Genomic DNA, 22,621 nt, shown 5'->3' with positions numbered 1-22,621 from the left:
CCTCTGGCTCGCCCTTTCTCTACCCGAGAGGGTTTCAAATCTCTCTCCCTCTCTACCCGAGAGGCTAGCCGACGATTTATAGCCCAGCCGCTTCCTCATGTGTTTTGTGTGTTTATTTGTATGTGTCAATGTGATTTGCAGCTTTTTTGTGTGTTTTCATAATAAACTTGATCTTCTTCCTGGTAAGCCACTCAGAGAATATAATAGAGGCCTCCTTTTCATTCTTCACTGTTTTAGAATATGAGGCATTTTCATTCTTCACTGTCTTAGAATATTGTTGAATGTGGATTGCATTTGCTGGCAGGGCATGTGAATGAGTGTTGCACTCATGCCGTTGTACTGAATGAGTGCTGCTGTCCTGTGATATATCGTTTCATGAGAGGATTCATCTATTTCGAATGATCCCTGTTTTTATTGGTTATGTGTTGCAGTTGCAGCTCATTTGCTAGGTTCTGTTCAGACATAATTTGTAATGGCTGATAAAGGAAAAGAAATACTGCCTCCAACAGGAAGTGGGAATGTAGAAAGCAGCAGTGGTAGTGTTAATACCGCTACAGTAGAGAAGGATAATCCATCTCAGCCTCTTTGGTGCTATGTGAAGAAACTATCAAAAGGACCAGGTGGTGGTGGGAATGTAATGTTTTCTTGCAAATTTTGTGATATGATGTTCACGGGCTCTTATACACGTTGCAAGGCACATTTCTTGCATACTTCTGGCGTTGGAATTAGACCATGCCCAAAAGTTACCAACGAGGAGATCAAGATATTCAAAAAAGAACAAGATGCAGCTGAGACGAAGAAATCTTCATCCAGATCAAGTGTCAGTTCCTCTTTATGCTACTGAAGGAGGTGAAGATCCTTCAAAGAAAAGAAAACATTAGCACAAGCATTCAATAATATGGGAAGGGCAGAGATGGATAGAAGAATCAGAAGGTTCTTTTTTGCAAGTTCACTTCCTTTTAATGTAGCCAAAAGTCCTTATTGGAAAGATGTTGTTACAGGTTTGGCTAATTGCAGTTTGAGTGGTTATGTACCCCCGAGTTCAGAGAAGTTAAGAACAGTAATTCTTGTAGAAGAGAAGGCAAACATTGAAAAGTTATTAGAGAAGAAGAAATTTTCGTGGATACAATATGGAGTATCCATTGTTTCTGACGGGTGGACTGATATACAAAGGCTGCCACTAATAAATTTTATTGCTTATGTTGAATAAGAAAAGTTTTATGTTTTAGGAGGTTCCTTGTAATATTAAAGAGTTATAAGATCTCTTTAATATTTTCCTTATTTCCCATTGAGTTATTTTGTAAATCCCTTTTTACCCTAATCTCTTTTATAAGAGAGATAAGGGTTATCGTAATAACAAGTTCTTTTAGTTCAATCTCACGGCAACTTCTCTCTCTCACTCTCTTCTTCTCCGCTGCTACATGGTATCAGAGCTACGGACGTGACTGGAGACTTGAAGCACACAGCCAGCGTGCGGACGTGACGCACACCGTCGGCGATCCTCCGCCTCCTTTCAGGCTTGATCTCTTCTACTTCCTCCGTTTCTTTCTCCTTCACCTCTCGCCTGTTCTAGTTGCTGTTTTCCAGCAACGGAACAGTGTTGAGGAGTCTATTCACGCTAGGAGAGATGCGTGAATAGACTCCAGCCGTGGATTTTTTTTTTTTTCAGAAGTGTATATAGTATCGCAGTTGTGTGGGAGTCTGCGCTGATTAATCGCCTATGATTTGATATGTTATATGATCAACGCAGCCAAGTGGAGGACTGCTATCTATGACGTCTATGGCAAGTTTATGTTGATGGTTTTATTTGTTGTCGTTATTCATGATCTGTGAAGGATAAACTGTGGCACAGCAGCGTTAGATGCATAAATAGATAAGTCGTTGGTCAGCGCAAACAATACAAACAGTGGGGATTCGTTTTCAGTTGTGGGCTTGCTGATAGCAGCGTTTTTCTGTCTTCAGATTGCAGTCCTCTTTGTTGTGGTATTGCTGTCAACAGTTGGGCAGCAGGTTGATTGTTTCTGTGCATCTAACTTTGCCGTGTGGGACGTCTGTTCTTGTTGATCAGTTTCTTTTTCAATAGAAATATATATATATATATATATTCTCTTGCTATTGGTGGTTGATCTCTTGTGGACAGATTTATGATGGCTGAAAGTAATAAATCTGATTTTTCTCATGAAGTTAAAAGTGGAGGAAATCCATTTTCGTATGGTTCTACTGTAAAGTTAGATGGATCTAACTATGAGATTTGGTCTCGTGTGTTTATGATGTCTGTGATTGGACATCAAAAGGAGCATGTTATAGAAGAAAACGAACCTGTTGAAAAGAGTGGAAAATATAGTTCATGGAAGGGAGATAATAATATTGTCATGTCATGGATCATGAATAGTGTGCAACCCCAAATTGTATCAACTATTGCATACTACACCTCGGCTAAGCAAATGTGGGATTTCTTGAAGCAGACTTACTCGAATGACAGGAATATTAGCAAAATATTGCAGGTAGAGGAGGAACTACTTAATCTGCAACAGGGTGACCAAAGTCTTGCTCAGTACTTCGCTTCCCTTAAGTCCATCTCTGAGCGACTTAAAGCATTACGTCCTCCATGTCCAACATGTTATAGGACCCATGGTGAACAGTCTATGGTTGCGAAATTCCTACAGGGTCTCTCCTCTGGTATGCAGTAGCAAAGGCTCAGATGCTGACTGGAGCAGAAATCCCTGATCTAGCTGAAGCCTACAACAGGCTTAGTCGTCTTGCTGTGACCCTCTCTTCACCTGCCAGTGATATCCATGCCTCTGCCTTAGCAGCTTCAGGAGGACGTGGACGTGGTTTATTCAGGGGAAGAGGCATGGGTCGTGGGTCAGGAGGAGGTCGGGGGAGATTTCAGTGCACTTATTGTGGGAAAATAGGTCATTTGGAAGACAAATGTTGGGATAAACATGGTCGTCCTACTGCAGCGCCATCCTTAGGCAGAAATGTTACATCAAAGCTGGGGAAGAACTCTTGACAGTCTTCTATTGGAGCGGCCCAAGCAGCGTCATCAGTAGTAGATGGGTCTTTATCTTCTTCTCAGCCTGAGACAATGACTGTGAGTATCAATAGGTCAGAGTATGAGGACTTTCTAGCACACAGATCTACTCAGCCATCGGCCTCCATAGTTATGACTGACAGCGCTATGTCTGTTGACACTATCTCACATAATACAGGTACTACTTGGATTATTGATTCAGGGGCATCGAGGCACTTTTGTAGTACGCCTTCTATGTTTATTGTGCTACACTCACTACCTCAGATACGTCATGTGAGACTTGCAGATGATAGATTGTCACCCATTATGGGATATGGAGATATCAAGATCACTCAATCTATGAGTATTCCCAATGTGTTATATGCTCCTAAGTTTCCCACAAATTTGTTATCTGTCGGACAATTGGTTAATGATTTACATTGTCGTGTTACGTTTGACTCTGGTTTATGTTCATTTCAGGACTTGCCAACTGGGAAGACGATTGGTGGAGGCTATGAGAAAGGGGGCATCTACTTCCTGCCGGATCCCGTGGGTATTGCAGCATCATCGATCACATCGTTGTCCTCCTCGTTCCAGTGGCATCTCAGACTTGGTCATCCATCTGTCTCCAAGCTCCGTCATCTCCTTCCACATCTCTCCTTACCAGAGTCGTTCCAGTGTGAAGCTTGTCAACTTGGCAAACACACTCGTAGTAGTTATTCATCGAGTCTTAATACGTCCAGTTGTGAACTATTTGATCTTCTTCATGTTGATGTGTGGGGTCCTAGCAGAGTTGCTAGTAGGTCAAGATTTCGTTATTTTCTTGTCATCGTAGATGATTATTCTCGAGTCACCTGGGTTTTCCTTTTGAAGGAAAGGTCTGAAGTCGTATGTACTCTCAAAAACCTTATTATTGAAATAAAGACCCAGTTTCGTATTCTTGTTAAAAACATTCGCACTGATAATGCTCTTGAGTTTAAGGCATCTACTTTAATGAAGTTTTACTCAGATAATGGCATTTCTCCTTAGTTTACATGTCCCCATACTTCCCAGCAAAATGGAATAGTTGAGCGAAAACATCGTCAACTTTTAAATGTGGCTCGTTCCCTTATGCTTCATACTAATCTCCCTGCATATTTTTGGGGAGATGCTATTCTTACTGCTTGCTACTTAACCAATCGTTTACCCTCATCCTCCATTGATAACCAGATCCCCATTAAACTTGTGCACCCACAAAGATCCTTGTTTCCAGTGGCTCCCAAAGTATTTGGTTGCACATGCTTTGTTCATATTCTTGGACCCACACGTGACAAATTGGGAGCCCAAGCCATTAAATGCATTTTCATTGGCTACTCCAGAAACCATAAAGGCTACAAATGTTTTGATCCCTTGACTCAAAAAGAGTATATCAGTGCGGATGTCACATTCTTTGAATCTCAACCTTATTATAGCCTCACTCCTATGTCTACTGAGATGCCACGGTCTCCAGACCCACTACCTATTCCTCCTATTCCTTTGGAGTCGTTCCCTGTTGAATCTCCTTCGTCTGTTGTGTCCAAGTTTTGTGATCCACCGTTGGTCTACACACGTCGACAGGACCCTTCTCATAATATTTTGCCAACCGTTTCTCAGGAGGTAAGTACATCTGAAGCGCATAACCCTACTCATTCTGATCCTTGTCAAGACTTACCTATTGCTCTTCGCAAAGGCAGACGGCAATGTACTTTACATCCTATATCTCATTTTGTGTCTACTGATGGGGTTGGTAAAAATATGCAACAATTCATTCATACTTTGGCTGCTCATACAGTTCCTACGTGTCACCAGCAGGCCTTATTAGACACCCAATGGAGACGGGCTATGCAAGATGAGATGGGTGCCTTAGTGCAGAGGGGCACTTGGGAACTTGTTGATCCTCCTCCTCGATGTGATATTGTTGGCTCAAAGTGGGTATTCACAGTTAAGTATAATTCTGATGGTTCTTTGGAACGATACAAAGCTCGATTGGTTGCTAAGGGCTACACACAGACCTACGGTGTGGATTTCTTTGAGACCTTCTCTCCAGTTGCTCGGTTGGGAACCATTCGTCTTATTATTTCTGTGGCTGTCCACCATGACTGGCACGTGTATCAACTGGATGTCAAAAACGCCTTTTTGTATGGTGATCTTGATGAGACTGTCTATATGCAACAACCACCGGATTTGAACGACAGGGGGAGTGTGGAAAAGTTTGCAAGCTGAAGAAAGCTATTTATGGACTCAAACAGAGTCCTCGTGCGTGGTTTCACAAGTTTTCCGAGGTAGTCTCACAGTGTGGCTTTGTGAGATCTCCTCTTGATCATTCCTTGTTTATCAAGAAGGCTTCCCGAGGTATAACTGTTCTCGTGGTTTATGTTGATGATATTATCCTGACGAGTGATTCTGATCAAGAGATTCTGATCAAGAAATTTCTGATGCAAAGCTGTTTCTTCAAAAACACTTTGTGACGAAAGATCTGGGTCCTCTACGATACTTCTTGGGAATAGAAGTTGTTCGCAATGGGGAGGGTGTTGTTCTCTCTCAACGGAAGTATGTTCTTGATTTATTGCAGGACACAGGGATGCTAGGAGCTAAACCGGCAAATTTACCTATGAATCCACGTATACATCTTCATGATGACCAAACAGAATTAGTGGATTCTAGATCTTACAGATCCCTTATTGGAAAACTTCTCTATGTTACCGTGACAAGACCAGACATTAGTTTTGCAGTGGGAAAACTAAGTCAATTTATGGAAAAACCAAGGAAAGTTCATGGGGATGCTGCTTTGATGGTGGTTAAATATCTGAAATCTTCTCCTGGCAAAGGCCTTTTGTTCACAAAAGGCAAGACTCTGAAAGTGGAAGCCTATAGTGATGCTGATTATGCTGGCTCAGTAGAGGACAGAAAATCTACCACAAGATTTTGTGTATTTGTGGGAGGCAATTTCATATCGTGGAGAAGCAAAAAACAAGGTGTGGTGTCAAGATCTAGTGCAGAATCCGAGTACAGAGCTATGGCTCAAACAGCAGCAGAAATGACGTGGGCTAGATCCATGCTATCCAGCCTAAGTGTGTCAATCACACTTCCCATGAAGATGTATTGTGACAATCAAGCAGCCACACACATTGCAAACAATCCAATTTTTCATGAAAGAACTAAACATATTGAGGTGGATTGCCATTACATTCGGGATCTCGTTCAAGTAGGAACTATTGTCACTGTTCATGTTCCTTCAGAAGATCAAGCTGCAGATATCTTCACCAAAGCTCTTCCTATTGGTGATTTCTCTAGATGTTGTGACAAGCTGAGCATGTTTAATATGTATGCTCCAGCTTGAGGGGGAGTGTTGAATAAGAAAAGTTTTATGTTTTAGGAGGTTCCTTGTAATATTAAAGAGTTATAAGATCTCTTTAATATTTTCCTTATTTCCCATTGAGTTATTTTGTAAATCCCTTTTTACCCTAATCTCTTTTATAAGAGAGATAAGGGTTATCGTAATAACAAGTTCTTTTAGTTCAATCTCACGGCAGCTTCTCTCTCTCACTCTCTTCTTCTCCGCTGCAACAGCTTATTCGCTTGATGGACCAATCTTCTTGAAATGTGTTGATGCATCTGGGGAGTATAAAGATGCTGAGTATTTAAAAGGGTTATTTATAGAAGTCATCAAAGAAGTGGGTGAAGATAATGTTGTGCAGCTTATTACTGATAATGCTCCAGTTTGCCAACGAGCAGGAATGAATTTGGCAAGTGATCCCAAATATAGTCACATATTCTGGACTCCTTGTGTGGCACACAGTATAAATCTAGCACTTAAAAGTATTTGCAGCCCATCAAAAGATGATCCAAATGTCGGTTTCTTGTGTTCATGGATTGAGGAGCTTGAGCATGATGTCAGAAACATCAGAAATTTTGTTGTAAACCACAATAATGCTCTTGCTATATTTAATAGGCATTCTGATTTGAAATTGTTGAAGGTAGCAGAGACTCGTTTTGCATCCATTATCGTAATGATAAAAAGAATAAAGCAGGTGAAACATGCATTAACACTTATGGTGACTGACAATGATTGGGAGTTTTATCGGAATGATGACATCGTGAAGGCTCAAGAAATTAAAAAATGCATTTTAGAAGATGAATGGTGGGATAAAGTTACATATTTTCTGCAGTTTACAGAGCCTATTTGGCAGATGCTGAGAGAAGTTGATGAAGAAGGGTCCATGCTTCATAAAGTTTATGATATGTGGGATAACATGATTGAAAAATTTCAAAACATCCTTTTTAGACATGAGAAGAAGAATGTTGCACTTGATGATTCTGAGTGTTTCGATCATGTGCATAGAATTTTAGTAAGAAGATGGAACAAAAGCAATAACCCTTTGCATTGTATGGCACACTCTTTAAATCCCAAATATTATGGACAAACATGGTTGGCAGGAGGTACTGGTCGTGTTCCTCCTAATCGAGATCCAGAAATATCAAAAAATAGAGAGATATGTTTGGGAAGACTGTATTCTGATTTTCATCGGTTGAAGATAATAAATAATGAGTTTGCGAGCTTCTCTGGTGGAAGAAATGATTCAATACAAGCTGCAATGGCAAGAGATGAAGAAGATCCTGTTAATTGGTGGTTGTGTTTTGGAGCATCGACACCAAATCTCCAACAACGTGCGCTGAAGTTATTATCTCAACCTGCAACCTCTTCATGTTGTAAAAGAAATTGGAGCACTTATTCTCAAATTCACAACATCAAGAGAAATAAGCTAACTAGTAAGCGAGTAGAAGATTTAGTTTATGTCCACTCCAACCTACGCTTACTTTCACATACTTCAAATTATTACAGGTATTTCTTTCTTTTTGTATCTTTGATATGTATACATGATTTAGTTTATGTCTACTCCAACCTCTTCATGTTGTAAAAGAAATTGTTGCAACTTGCAGTTGAGGATCATCCAAGTATTGGGATGTTAATCTAGAGGACATTGATGTGGAACTTGAAGGAGAACATGATTTGCATGCTTTTAACATGGACCTTACAGACCTTACAGAACCTGTTGCTCCTTCTAATCTTCATGATGCGACTGAGGAGAATCAAGAAAGCTGACATGTTTGTATAATTGCATGTTAATTACTTCCATACTGTGTTTTGGACCATGATTTTTATTCTGTTTGCAATTTTTTGATATATATGTGTGAATATGTTATTTTGTTTGAAATTTTTTGATATATATATATATATATATATATATATATATATATATATATATATATGTCTGTGTGTGTATGGCCGTACCCCCGTACCCAAATTTTTTGAAAATGGTCCGTACCCGTACCCGTACCTATGTGACATAGCTTGAGAGTTTTCACAATATGATAAAAATCCATTTAATAAAACATAAAGATTTTAGATCTAATCTTTAAGAATGCATATTGAATGGTTTTGAAAATTATTCTGATTAAAATGGGATCGTTCATAATTGTTTTGAAGGGCTCGAGTTTATAGAAGAAGAAGGCTATGGTTTCTTGTTTTATTTGTTGCCTAATCTGGATAATAATTTTGAGATATAAACAATAGTCATGAAACTCTATCAGATGACAATCATGAACTTGTTGAAACTCATGCCAATGAAGAACAATCCAATGAAATAAGAACTTACAGCCATACGAATGTCGACAAAAGAGAGTGTGGGGTAGATAGTAAAGAGACCCTTGTACCATTAGCTAGGATGACCACAGTTCCTACTATTATTGCCATAGCCTCCATTAACAAACTGAACATCTATCAAATGGATGGTGAAAATGTTTTTTTGAATGTTATTCGAATGAAGAAGAATATATTGGAGAGCCTCCCACCATGCAAATTGAAAGTTCTTCAATTAAGGAAAGCCTCGTGTAGCAAACTCTTAAAGCTAGAGTTTACAGATTTAGTAATTGTTGACGGGTTTTGTTGTCCGGGTCCGGATCCTTACCCAATCCGGTTTGTCCTAATTAGGACTACTTATATCTCTGTAAACCCTAATCTTTGAGTTAATGAAGTTTCTAAGAGAGAGAATGTCTGGCTGCTAGTGGGCGTCAGACCTCCTCACCCGTGGTTTTTCTTCCCTCGTGTTGAGGGTTTTCCACGTTACCTTGGTGTGCTTTCTTCTACTCTCGTGCATGCTTTATTTCTACATGGTATCAGAGCCGTGAAGTTCCGGCGTTATTGGTTGGTCATTCGTTTTGGTTCGTGTTGGAGGAGGACTCGCCCCGCACTGTTCATCGCACGCACCAGGAGCCTCTCCCGTCACTGTTCATCATCGCCCGGCACTGTTCACCGCACTCACCAGGAGCCTCTCTCGTGCGTTGCACCCGACGCCTGTGCTGCGCTGTTGCACCTCGCCCGACGCCTGCGTCCAACGACAACCCACCCAGCGTCGCTCTGCCTCTGCCTCCGTCAGGTTCCGTCCGACCTGGTTCATTCCTTTTTTTCGACGTTCCTCCCCTTGTTTTCTGGCGCCCGACGCACGAAGCCCCTGTTCCTGCCACTCTGTTTTTCGGCGACCTGCTCCCTCAGTTTCGTCCAGTGATCTGCTTCCACTGGATTCTCCCTGCCGCCGCCGTCGTTCTTTGCTACCGCCGTCAGTGATCTGTCCGTCATTCTCTGCTGCCGCCATCAGTGCTCTGCCACCCGACGCTGCTGCTTCCACCGCGTCTTGCTGCTCCTGTTGCTCACACCGCTTCTGCCGTTGATCCACAACACTCTACCCCGTGGCAGCCGCTTCTGATTTGTGATCATGGCTGACTCGTCTTCCTCTTCAGTCAATACCAACCTACCTGATGTTGTGTCTGCGCGGACTGATCATGTACCGGTTCAAGTTACCACCATCCAACTTACCAAGGAGAACTATTCACGATGGTCTGCAGCAATTACTATGGGGATTGCAGGGCAAGGACGCATTGCCTATGTGAATGGGAGAAAGGTTGAACCTGCTGCAGATAGTATGGCTTGGGATACATGGTTTCTTGAAGACAACCAGGTAAAAACCTGGATTGTTAATTCAGTGTCCCCTGATATCCAACCCCTCATTCTTCGCAAGAAGACTGCAAGGGATATGTGGATTATTTTGGAGCAGATGTATGGTCAAAAGAAAAGGAAAGTTCGGGTGTATCAACTTATGAAGGATGTATATTCCCTGCGACAAGTTGCTCTCTCGGTTGCAGACTTTTATGCAGCACTGAAATCGAAGTGGGAGGACCTTGACTATCATTCTGATATTACATGAAGGTGTCCTCATGACCAGATGCAGTATATGACCGATAAATGGGAGAACAGGGTATTCCTTTTCTTATCCGGACTGAATGATGAATTTGAAAATATAAGGAGTCAGATTTTTAACTCTGACGAATCATTTAGTATTGAAGATGTCTATTCTCGAGTTGAAGCTGAAGAACAGAGAAGGATGCTCTCTAGTGGACGAAAAGGGGAAGAACAGTCTGCCTATGTTAGTCATGCCCCGGTGGGAACTCCTCGTTCTTCCCGAAAATGTACATATTGCAAAAAACTTGGTCATACTAGGGATTTTTCTGTATCCAGAGAAGAATGATAGTAGGGGGAGGTCTTCTAGTGGGAAGAAGCCTGTATCGTCTGCAACAAGTCTGAGTTATGGGAAAGGTTCTATTTCTGCAGAACAGATTCGTGAGCTACGAGCATATTTGAGCAAGATTGATGTTGGTCAGGCAGATACACCAGATGAGGTGAAGATCAATCAGGCATTGGTTGTTTCAGGGGGAAAAGGTATTTCTTATATGGGTGAATGGATTGTTGACAGCGGTGCCACTCATCACATGACTGGCAACCCCAAGCTTTTCCATGACTACAAGCTATCCTCGGGAAAGGAACGTGTGTCCCTTGCCGATGGTTCCTTTACTTCTGTGGCAGGAAAAGGGAGTCTTTCCTTGTTAAATAATTTTTTAGTTCATGATGCCTTGCATGTTCCCCATCTTCCCTTAAATTTGTTATCTGTTAGTAAGATTACCAAGGAACTGAAGTGTGAGCTTATATTTTCTGAAAAACGTTGTGTTTTGCAGGACTTAGTGACAGGGAAGAAGATTGGGATTGGTTTGGTGTCTGATGAGCTGTATCGGCTTCCTATACGCGTTGTCACAGCTCTTATGTCAGCAGTCAGCAGGACAGAGAAGAAGGAGGAAGAGTGTCGTCAGTTATTTTTGTTTTGGCATGAACGCTTTGGTCATCTCCCATTTGGGATTTTGAAACATTTGTTCCCTGAACTATGTTCTAGTTTAAACATTTTCATGTTATCATGTGATGTGTGTCAGTTTGCGAAGCATGTTAGAGCTTCTTATCCAATTTCAAATAGTCGTTCTAATAAAGCTTTCTCCTTGGTTCATTCTGATGTGTGGGGGCCTTCGGGCATTCATTCTCGTGGTGGTTTTCAATACTTTATAATTTTTATAGATGATTATTCAAGGTGTACCTTTGTGTATTTGTTGAAAGATCGTAGTGAGGTGCCTCACATTATTGAAACTTTCATCCTCCTAGTGGAAAACCAGTATGAAAATTCTGTCAAGACTTTTCGGTCTGATAATGCTCGTGAATATATGTGTCTCACTGTTGAAGAATTCTTTCGAAAGAGGGGGATTGTTCATGAGACATCCTGTAGTTATACCCCCCCTCAAAATGGGGTTGCTGAGAGGAAAAATCGTTAGTTGCTCAATGTCACCCGAGCCATATTGTTCCAAAGAAATCTCCCAAAATACTATTGGGGTGATGCAATCCTTACTAGTGTCTACTTGATTAATCGCATGCCTAGTCGTGTGCTAAAGGGTCGTACTCCCTACTCTATGCTTCCAGGGAGTAGTCAACCTTTTCACCTTCCTCCTCGAGTCTTTGGATGTGTGTGTTTCATACATAACCACAGCCCCAATGTGAAAAAACTTGATCCCAAATCTATTAAGGGCATCTTTCTTGGGTATTCTTCCACTCAAAAAGGTTATAAATGTCTAGATCCCACCACTGGTCGTCTTCACATTACCAAAGATGTCACATTCTTGGAACATGTCTCCTATTTTGGTGCAAATTCTCTTCAGGGGGAGAAGTTAATGTCTAAGGAAGAGTATTCTCCCACACAGGAAATTCAGTTTACAAACTTTATGGATTACAGGCGTGAAGAGAATCCTGTTGCCAAGGTGCTTGGCAAAGATGAAGAGGGGGTGCTTGGCAAAGATGAAGAGGGGACGACTACTGATGTACATGAACAGGAGAAGGAGGGAGAGCATCCTATGGTGACAGAACAAGAGGGTAATCGTATGTTTGGACAGATGTATTCCAGGAGAAGAGCTTGTCCTGACAAGGTGATTGATGATGAGGAGGTTACACTGAATCCCAATCCTACTTCTTCCTTGGATGATCCAAGTCGTGTTCAGAAGCAAGATGTTGGAAGAGAAATTCGGACTGGAAAAGAAAAGGAGGATCTTCCTATTGCCTTGAGAAAGGGTGTCAGGTCATGTACCCAGCACCCTATTGGTAACTTCGTATCTTACTCTAGATTGAGCACTGACTATAAATGTTTTGTATCCTCCTTGGCTATGGTTGTGATTCCCAAGAATGCTACAGAAGCTCAGGGTGACACTAAGTGGTCTCATGCAATGAAAGAAGAGATGGAAGCTTTAGACAGAAATCAGACATGGGAGGTGGTTGATATTCCTGAAGCAGCCCACTTGGTTGGGTCGAAGTGGGTCTACACTGTTAAGTACAAACCAGATGGGAACATTGAGAGGTACAAAGCACGATTGGTGGCCAAGGGGTTCAGTCAGAAATATGGAATCGACTACTTAGAGACGTTTGCTCCAGTTGCAAAGATGAAAACTGTTAGAGTTATTATTTCATTGGCGGTGCTGAAGGGTTGGGAGATGTGCCAACTTGATGTGAAAAATGTCTTTCTCAATGGAGATCTCGAAGAGGAGGTGTACATGTGCATGCCACCAGGTTTTGAGAAGCCTGGAAAATGCTGTAAATTGAAGAAAGCTTTGTATGGGCTGAAACAGTCTCCCCGAGCATGGTTTGAACGGCTCAGACTTGTTATGAAGAAAGATGGCTACAAACAAGGAAATGGAGATCATACCCTGTTTGTAAAGAGAAGAGAGAGTAAAGTTACTCTACTATTGGTTTATGTTGATGATATGATTGTTACAGGTGATGATAAGGAAGAGATAGCAAGATTAAAGGGTTTACTATCTACTGAATTTGATCTAAAAGATCTTGGTAAGCTGAAGTATTTCCTGGGTATTGAAATTGCTAGATCAGGTACAACTCTTGTACTTAGTCAAAGGAAGTATACCCTGGATCTACTGAAGGAGACAGGAAAACTGGGGTGCAGACCAGCCTCTACTCCTATAGATGCTGGGCATAAACTTGGTAGCAAAGATGGAGAACTGTTGTGTGAAGAAGCTAAAGGGAGATATCAACGTCTAGTTGGCAAACTGATTTATCTCACTCTAACTAGACCTGATATCACATTTGCTGTAAATGTGATGAGCCAGTTCATGCATGCACCTACAGATATGCACTTGAAGGCTGTAGATAGAATTATGTGCTACTTGAAGAAGAATCCTGGAAAGGGACTTCTATATGTGCAACAAAGATCTCTTGAAGTTGAAGGGTATTATGATGCAGACTGGGCAGGCTGTGTTGACACCAGAAGATCTACTTCAGGGTACTGCGTCTACTTGGGGGGAAATTTAGTTGTTTGGAGAAGCAAGAGACAAGATGTGTGTTCCCGCTCGAGTGCAGAGGCTGAATATAGGGCTGTGGCTACTGGGGTATCAGAATTGTTATGGTTGAAGATTTGACTGACAGATATTGGAATAGAGATTGAAGGGTCTATGAAGATGTATTGTGATAACAAGTCTGCAATTAACTTGGCTAACAACCCGGTTCTTCATGATCGAACAAAGCATGTGGAGATTGACCGTCACTTCATCAGAGAAAGAATTGATGCTAAGGAATTAACGCTACCATACATGAAGTCTAAAGACCAAACTGCTGATATCCTAACCAAGGCCTTAAGTGTAACTTCATTTGAGAGAAATGTATCCAAGTTGGGCATGTTTGATATGTATGCCCAACTTGAGGGGAGTGTTGACGGGTTTTGTTGTCCGGGTCCGGATCCTTACCCGATCTGGTTTGTCCTAATCAGGACTACTTATATCTCTGTAAACCCTAATCTTTGAGTTAATGAAGTTTCTAAGAGAGAGAGTGTCTAGCTGCTAGTGGGCATCAGACCTCCTCACCCGTGGTTTTTCTTCCCTCATGTTGAGGGTTTTCCATGTTACCTTGGTGTGCTTTCTTCTACTCTCGTGCATGCTTTATTTCTACAGTAATGTTATAAAGAATCAAGATTTACCTCATGTTACCTTATTGCCTGCTTTGTTAAGAATTTTAATGTAAGAAAAGCTACCACTTTTGTATGTTAATGAAATGATAATTGCGAAGGACAATCATGACAATTATTTTCTTAGTATCAAGTGGCTTATTGACCTAGAGTGTATCTTTTGCCTCAAACAAAATTTGCCTCAGATATAATTGTGAGATCTGACTGTGACAACTAGAAAGGAAGCAGAGACTCCAGAGATTGTGGGATCAAAGATGAAACACTCATCATTCCACTGCATGATTATGTGTTTTCTTAAAGAGATTTGTTGATATCCTGGAAATGCCAGAAGCAGTAGGAGGCATCGTTGTCATCTACTAAACCCTCATATAGAGCCATGGCAATTGCAATTATGGAGACAAAGTGGCTAAAGCAGTTGATTCAAGACATGGGACTTTATCTTCAACAACACATGAAATTATGTTTTCATAATAAAAGTGCAATATATATTTCAAACATAGTCACAAATAACATTGGGCAAGGTTTTTTTCGGGTATAATACTGCGAGCTTTAAAAAAATGGAATAAAAAAAGGAAAACTACGGTAAACTTTTAAAAATTTTAAAAAACTAAAATGGGGAGAAGATAAAATAAGTGAGAAACTAATAACACAAACATCAAAAGGTAACTAGATTTGCAACAAATAGAAAATGAAAAAAAAAATGTTTGGCGTTAAACAAATGAAAAAAGTGAAAAGAACACGAAATAAACATGTTAAAAACGCGTTTTTTTCGTTTTTAACATTTTATTTCAAAAAACATGTTTTTTTAGTTTTAAACGGTCCATTTAATTTATCGCATTTTTTCGCATTTTTTTTTAAACGCGTTTTCTGTGACTATTTCAAACAATCTATGACTGATGACATATATAACAACAGAATTTCAGCTGGTACTTTTCTACCAAAATATTAACCTCATCAAGGTTAAGTTTATGTTAAAACAAACTTCAATTGGTTTTTCTCTATATTTCCCTTAGGCCTTTGGTATTTTTTTTCGGACCTTTTCTGTCTTGTCAAAATTGGGCTTTGACCATTTGGGCAAGGACTGTTAACCAGTCCTAATATCTATGTTCAATCCTCTTTTTATATAAGAAGGGGTAAATCACTCTTGTTAACTATCCTTTTGCTAAGCATAGACCTGGACAATAAAGACTTATCTATTTATGTTTGTGCCATAGGGCACTTGTGTGTTGTGAGTTTGTGAGTTGTTTCAGTAGCATTTGTGTGCAACTGGTGAAGCAATCTGGGAGATATTCAAGTCAGCTTTTGACATGATTATTTTGAAGATACGGTGCATTCTTGCAACTTCAGTATATCTTTAGGTAGTATGAATGATTGGAAAAATAAAAACCCCATTAGTAGAAAATGAATGATTAGCCAGTAAAGTGCTGCAAATTGAATGAGGTCAAGAGTTCAACATCTGGTTTGCTTCCTGTGCTGTGAGGCCAAAAAGGGTCAGGAGACTTTTCATGCGGGCAAGCAGGTGTTTTGCATAAAAAACACTCTGCAGTTTCATTGCAATCTTGTTTTGATGGTTACGTATAAGTGAGTTTTGATAATACAGCTTGTATTTACTGCTTCAAAGTCCAACTCTTTTGTTTTCAGTATAAAAGAAAAAATACAAGTCTTCATACACAAACATGCCAAATCTAGACAGCGTTTTTAAAACGGGCATTCTAATGTTTTGTCCAGCAGCAAACAAGAAGTTTCATCAGATCAGTTGTGTGTTGATGTTTTCAGTATAAAAGAAAAAATACAAGTCTTCATACACAAACAAGCCAAATCTAGAGAGCGTTTTTAAAACGGGCATTCTAATGTTTTGTCCAGCAGCAAACAAGAAGTTTCATCAGATCAGTTGTGTGTTGAACTATTTTTGCAATACTTAGTCCCCATGCAAATCAATAAAAGCAAGGTTACCTGGATGGTCAAAATTATATTCATGGACACGCTCTGATTCTTCTGCAGTCAAACCACGATAGAAAGAATCCTGCAAAATTTAACGCATTAAAAACATCACAAAAATCACATTCATGCTCTGCAAAGAGACTTCTGCTTGAGCTATTTGGGCATGACATGTTTGAACATACCACGACGATTACAGTTGCAGCAAAAAAGGAAAAAGAAGCAAGTATCTTGATCCTAGTTGCAGCAAAATGCAAGGTGGCTATGTCAAATGATGTTTTTTATGACTAGGTGTCAAATGATGTTTTTTATGACTAGGCATAAGACAAAAAAGATAGATGAAGAAAAGTGCATACCTCATCTATCGAAAAAATTTTCAACCAATGGATTTTTGCTCTTAAACATGTTTAGAAATATGTTTATAACAAAGTCGAGGCTATAAAAAAGCAACTTATAACATGTAAAAATGGTTCAAATGTGGAACAATTAAGCAATGGATAGTATGAATCACCTGTATATGGAGACCATGTGAATTCATTACACATCTCAAGTTGTAACAGATTCACATTTACATTGATGATTTCTTGCCAAAAAAATTAAACAAAAACACCGTACTGATACTGGTTAGTAACTTAAGACGCACATGGGATAATAGACTTGGAAATCATTGAAGTAAACCAGCGTTCAACTTAACATGCAAATTTTTACAATGAGACCAGCTTAACATGCTCACTGCCCATCCATAATTACTATGGAATTCCAAGTCCCCGTGGCTCGTGATGGCAAGCTTCCCCACGTGGAGACGAAGTTGGTATATTTAATAACTACCCCACCTGTCTGAAAACGAAATATAGTCCAATTACCGACCATTTCTGAAATTTTATATACTCTAACGATCTTTTTAATGGAGTATGAAGCTAACATCCCTATCACATATAAATGAACGCCATGGAGAAAGCTTCCGTGCCGGCTGATAGTAAGATTACGCTATCTCCCGAATCGAAGTAACTTGAGTTTCACTAGACAAACATATTAAAAGTGCTTCGCGCCAAGAGTTTGTCAACAGCACCAACCAACACATCATCTCTTACAACTCTCGATCATCTCGTCAAAAAGCTACATCCGAACTTTACAGATTCAAACCATACATCCGCATATATATTCCCCGATCCAATTCAAAAAATAAAATTTCGTCAAACTAAAAGCACTATAGAACACTAGAAAATAAAACCTCCGAGGTTCACCCGATTCAGCGGGCATCCACCCTCACCTGATTCACAAGAACAACGCGGTGATCGTGCAGCTGCTGAATGATCATATCGCAGACCGTCGTCTTGCCTGAGGCAGTACCACCGGACACTCCTGAACGAGCGGCAGCACCTCATCAATTCACCCAAAAAAATTCACACGCACGGCCAGCTCAGGTAACGCGACCGCGGAAAACATCCCGTCAAATAATCCGAAGTCCAAACCCTAAATTGAACGACCCGTCGAAACCAGCAAGACGAAAAACGACCACGGGAGGGAGTCAGGGAGTTTCTCACCGATGACGAATGGCTCCTTGGGTGAGTCGGCAGCAAGAGAGCGAACGGTCGGAGATGAGAGGAGGCCGTCGAGGCGGAGGCCGGAGAAGTGGGCTCCCGACGCGGCCTCCATGTCGTCGTACTCCATCACAGCCCCCTCCCCCTCCCTCCCTGATGGTTACTAACTTACTACGTTCGTCCCTACGAGCACACCAATCGGTTTCGAGCAACTCTCATCGGCGTCTCCTTGTCAGCGAGAGAGAGACGGGGGAAGGAAGAAGAAGACGAAGCGGAGAGGGGCGAGGAGTGGCGGGACAGCGCTCGTCACCGGAAGCAGGTGCGGCGAAGGGCCCGCTGACTTGCCAATGGTTGGCTTGTAGGCGCCAAAAATTGCCTATGGCCGACGTCTTGTTCTTTCGACGGACTTTTTCCAAGTGGCTATGATCCTTTTAACTACATAATACATTTCCACGACGGTGCTTGACGGACGCCTTTAATTTTTTTCGTGGCCTCGACTTTCACCGGCAGCCACCAAGGAAGGAAGGACGTGAAGCTCGTATCACGAAAATCAAGCGCCTGAGGAAAATATTTGGAGCCTCCAAATTTGAGTTAATCGAAAATCAAATTAGTTTTAAGTTCCACATTTGATTTTAGGAAGAAAGACCTTGAAATATTTTTTCGTGTTTTAAATCAATTTAAAATATTTGAAATCAATTATTTAATTCATAAAATAAAAAAAATACACGCAAACACGTAATCAACCAAGCAACCAAAGCTATCATGGCTCATGGCATAATGAGTGAGGTAGTGGAATCTATGGGTAGCGCCGGGCTGGGTGGCGGGAAGGGGCTTGGTAATTGGCCCGGGCCCGGTCCCGGGCCTGATGGGCTTGCTCGGATTGATATCAATGGGGGCTCGATCTGACCTGATTAATTTTTAAAATTAATTTTATATTTTTAATAATATATATATATATATTATTTAAAATATATTTTATATTCAAAAAATATATTATATTTTAAAAAATAAATTTTTATTATAATCGGGCATGGCTGAACCAGACTCGGGCCTAGGTTTCGGGTATCGAGCCCGGGACTGACTTTCAAACATCAGGCCAGCCTAAACCCGGTCCTTATTGTAACGCTTTTTGTTTTTGCAGGACGGGCTAGAGCAGGTCCAGACCCGAACCTGCAACTCACCTACGTGAGAGCCCGACAAAGGCTGTTCTCCCTCGTCTTCTTCTCGCTCTCCCCCTTTGTTGCCTCTCTTGTTGCTAGGAAACTCCACGCAAAGAAGAAGTAGGCGATCGAGGGTTGCAGCGGCGACACTTGGGCCAGTGGAGGGCGATGGCGGCCTATGTCACCTGAATGCGGGGTGCGGGTGCCGGTGCTGCACATCTCAAAAAAATTAGGTGCGACGGTGCGGTGAAGATATTTTATTAATATTAATATTAATATTATTATTATTATTAATTTTTCGTAGAAATTAAATAACACAATTAAAATTATACATTTTTATGATAGTGGGAAAAAATCAAAAAAGAAATGTTTGAAAAAAAGGCAAACAGATCGTTTTATGAAAGCCACCATTCTTTAGTCTTGTATCGTTTTTTTTTAAGAGAAAAGAGAACATATAATATATCTATAGATGTATTAAATTAGATGCAACGGCCGACGGGGATTTGATTTTGTGGATTTTTAATCTGGTTTTATCCCGAAATCAGATCCAGATCCAAACCATACACACAGATGAACTTGATTTGGATTTGGTTTCGACTCGGAACTTGATCCAACTCCCCTGGGTGCGGTTTGGGTGCGCCTCATCATCGGGTGCGGATTGGGTGCGCACCTGGAGCGCACCCGCACCCGCAACGCGTCGGTGCGGGTGCGAGCTCTTGGGAAACGCACCCAGGTGACATTGATGGCGGCGCTGCTTTGGTAAGCCCTCTCGATCTCTCTCTGCCTCTTCTTCTTCCCCCTTTCGTTGTTCTCTGTTGTTCCCCCCCCCCACCTTTTTTGCCCCGACTGTTTTCTGTCGAATCTCTCTCACTACCTTAGCTCGCCCTCGCGACTCTTCTTCCCCTTCTCGCCAGCTCTCACCCGCACGGTCCCTCTCCTTTGCTGCCCTCTCGTCTCCCTCTCCCTCTCTCGTGTTTCTTATTCATCTCTCCCCGATTTCCCCCGCTTGATTTTCCCCTCTTTGTCTATCTGTCCCCTCTATTTGAACCCATTCTGCTCGTCTCCCCTTTTTGTTTGCACTCTCTTCTGCCCACACTCTCACCGTTCAAACTTTCCCTCAACCGAGCGTTCTCCCTCCCTGTTTGGGTCTCCTCTCACTTGCAACGCATGCCTTCTTCAGCCTCCCTCACAGACTGCCTCCTCCTAATGACAAACCCCTCACTTGAACTCCCTTTTCGTCGATTTTGACTCTTTTGTGGCCTTTGGATACGATTGCAGCTTGGGGGATGCTTTTTTCCCCTCGTATCAGTGTTGAGGGCATTGGTGGTGGCAGCATTATATGATTTTGGCCGCTTGGGGATCAATAGGACTTTTGTGGTGGCTGTCGGGAGCATTGTAACAATTTAGACTCTAATATTGGGGTGAGTAAGGCCTAATCTAGCCTAAATTGTTGAATATTATTTATTAGAGCATCTATAATTATTATTTGAGCATGCTAGACTCATGATTTGAGGATTTGGAATGCATTGTAGCGATGTTGCTATTTTTGGGGAAGTTTAGGGCTATTTTGAGTAGAACGAGAATCCACGTGTATATCTATCTTTTAGCATGGTAGGTTGATGTTCGAAGCGATTAGGAAACATGGTAGAGATTGTGATGTTGTGGAGAAGGTTTAGAACCGTTTTAACGAGCTTGGGAAATATGTTTTTATTGATGTACATATGCGTTGTATGTTGATAATCTTAATTGAGGGGAAGACGCCTCAACTAAAAAAAGCAAATGAGTAATGTGTTAGTGATGGATTGATCGAAACCTTGAGTTTTGACGTTTGGTGGCAACGTCAAAAAGTGAGAAGTGGCCTATTGGAGGGTCTTGTGGGTCGACACTATCCGTCGACACCATCTTGAGAAGATGACATGCCTCAATGATTGTATTTTCAGATTTGTATAAATCGAAAAGCGAAGCGAGTAAAGAACTTACCATTGGTTGTGTTTGCAGGTACACCGGACAAGTCCAGTCGACCTTGAGCAACAAGACGTGAAGCTCGAGTCATTTTAAAGTATTTTGTGGATGCGCGACGGGTATGGTGGCATTCCAGGCAAATCTCTGCCTGGAACCAACTTGTGAATGTGTGTTCCTACGATCATTGGACCCTAGGATTGTGATGTGATTGAATGATTGTAAAGTGATTGAATGAATGCATGCATGAGAAGTTAATGCTTATGTGATTAGTTTTGTTTAAAAATTTCTACGCAATTGCATGTGCATGCTAGATTGATAATTGCTAAGGACAAATGAGGTGGGGGTATCGAGTCGAGTATCTCCTCAACCCCAATTGTGCATTAGAAAGCATCCTAGAATGATAACTGCCTAAGACAGCTACGAGTCAACTATGGATCGAGACTACTCTTCAGGATTTGACTAAGTTTTGAAAGACATGATTGATGTGTTTGATAAGATGTGAACTTTTATGAATGTGAATATTGTGAATTATTGCATATGTATTGCCATGAGCAATAATACAATTGAATGAGATTGAATGGTAGTTGTACATATATTGTTATGACGGCTAGCTAAGAATGTTAATGATATGTGTAGCTCTTGTGTGGAGACAATTGGAGGTGTTGGTGCACTCGTGAAATGAACCAACCTCATGAGCTAGCCAGTCATTTTGTGAATATGCAATTATAATTATAAGAATGAAAGAATAAGAGATGAGAGGTCAGTGGGTTGTGGCATCGTGTTTGGGAGTTGTCCCGCCTTCGCCACTGGTCTCACCCGTTCGAAGCGTAGGTGGTGCAAGACCTTAGGGTATTGTTGTGTGATGTGCTTGGAGAATTGGGTTTCCGCTTCCCAGAAATGAGAACTCGTGTGCATAGAATAAATGATAGAACTTCTCTTATTATGCAATCTGAAAATTTCAGGACAGATTTCTGTAATTTACTCAAAATAAAGGGGTAGAAGTGTGAAAATTGAATGAAAAAGATGTCATTTGAAAGCTTACACTGAGGAACCAACGCCACTTTATAGAACGTGGAAAATACCTCTATTTTCAAAGAGATCTATTTTACTATAGAAAACAGAGAAGTTGCGGTTTTGTAATTTTTTGAAAATCAGAGGGCAAAACAGTCATAAACATCATATTGACTGAAATTCAATCTTCCCAATTGATCTGTAGATGACAGACCTCTTCCTATAATCACAGTAAAATTTCACATTGAAATTCCATGATTTTCCCTACTAAATTCGATTTGTAACATAGTGCAGAATTTTGGTTATACCGAAAATAAGCAAATGATAATTTGAATGAAGATTGCTTAATAAAGGATTAAATCTGCCCTATGACCAACTACTGTGCACAATCAGCATGTGTGCTTTGTAAAAAATCATATGAACCTACCCTAACTCACATGTATGTATGCGCTAATAAAGCTACACATGCATGATCAGCAGAATATGCATGGAAATATATGATACGATACATAATTCATACATAAACTCTACATATCAACATGCATAGCATATGACTTTAGCATGGTATGTATATATATGCATGTGGTA

At 40.9% G+C, this 22,621-nt stretch overlaps 1 protein-coding gene across 1 annotated transcript in view; it reads right to left on the bottom strand.

The window, feature by feature from the left end:
• LOC116250251 (uridine/cytidine kinase UKL1, chloroplastic) overlaps positions 1–18,320 on the bottom strand; it is a 66,659-nt gene extending 48,339 nt beyond the window's left edge. Inside the window, exons 1-3 of the mRNA XM_031623837.2 lie at positions 17,904–18,320; positions 17,630–17,721; positions 16,375–16,444 (exon numbers count right to left, since the gene is read on the bottom strand). Of these exons, the coding sequence (XP_031479697.1) occupies positions 16,375–16,444; positions 17,630–17,721; positions 17,904–18,030 (289 nt within the window). The 5' untranslated portion in view covers positions 18,031–18,320. The remainder of the gene's footprint in view (positions 1–16,374; positions 16,445–17,629; positions 17,722–17,903) is intronic.
• Between the last annotated feature and the right edge of the window lie 4,301 nt (positions 18,321–22,621).

The sequence above is a fragment of the Nymphaea colorata genome, chromosome 3, assembly GCF_008831285.2.
Source record: "Nymphaea colorata isolate Beijing-Zhang1983 chromosome 3, ASM883128v2, whole genome shotgun sequence".
Classification (NCBI taxonomy): domain Eukaryota; kingdom Viridiplantae; phylum Streptophyta; class Magnoliopsida; order Nymphaeales; family Nymphaeaceae; genus Nymphaea; species Nymphaea colorata.
The sequence above is the reverse complement of the archived record's forward strand: the minus strand, read 5'-3'. Positions and strand labels throughout refer to the sequence as shown.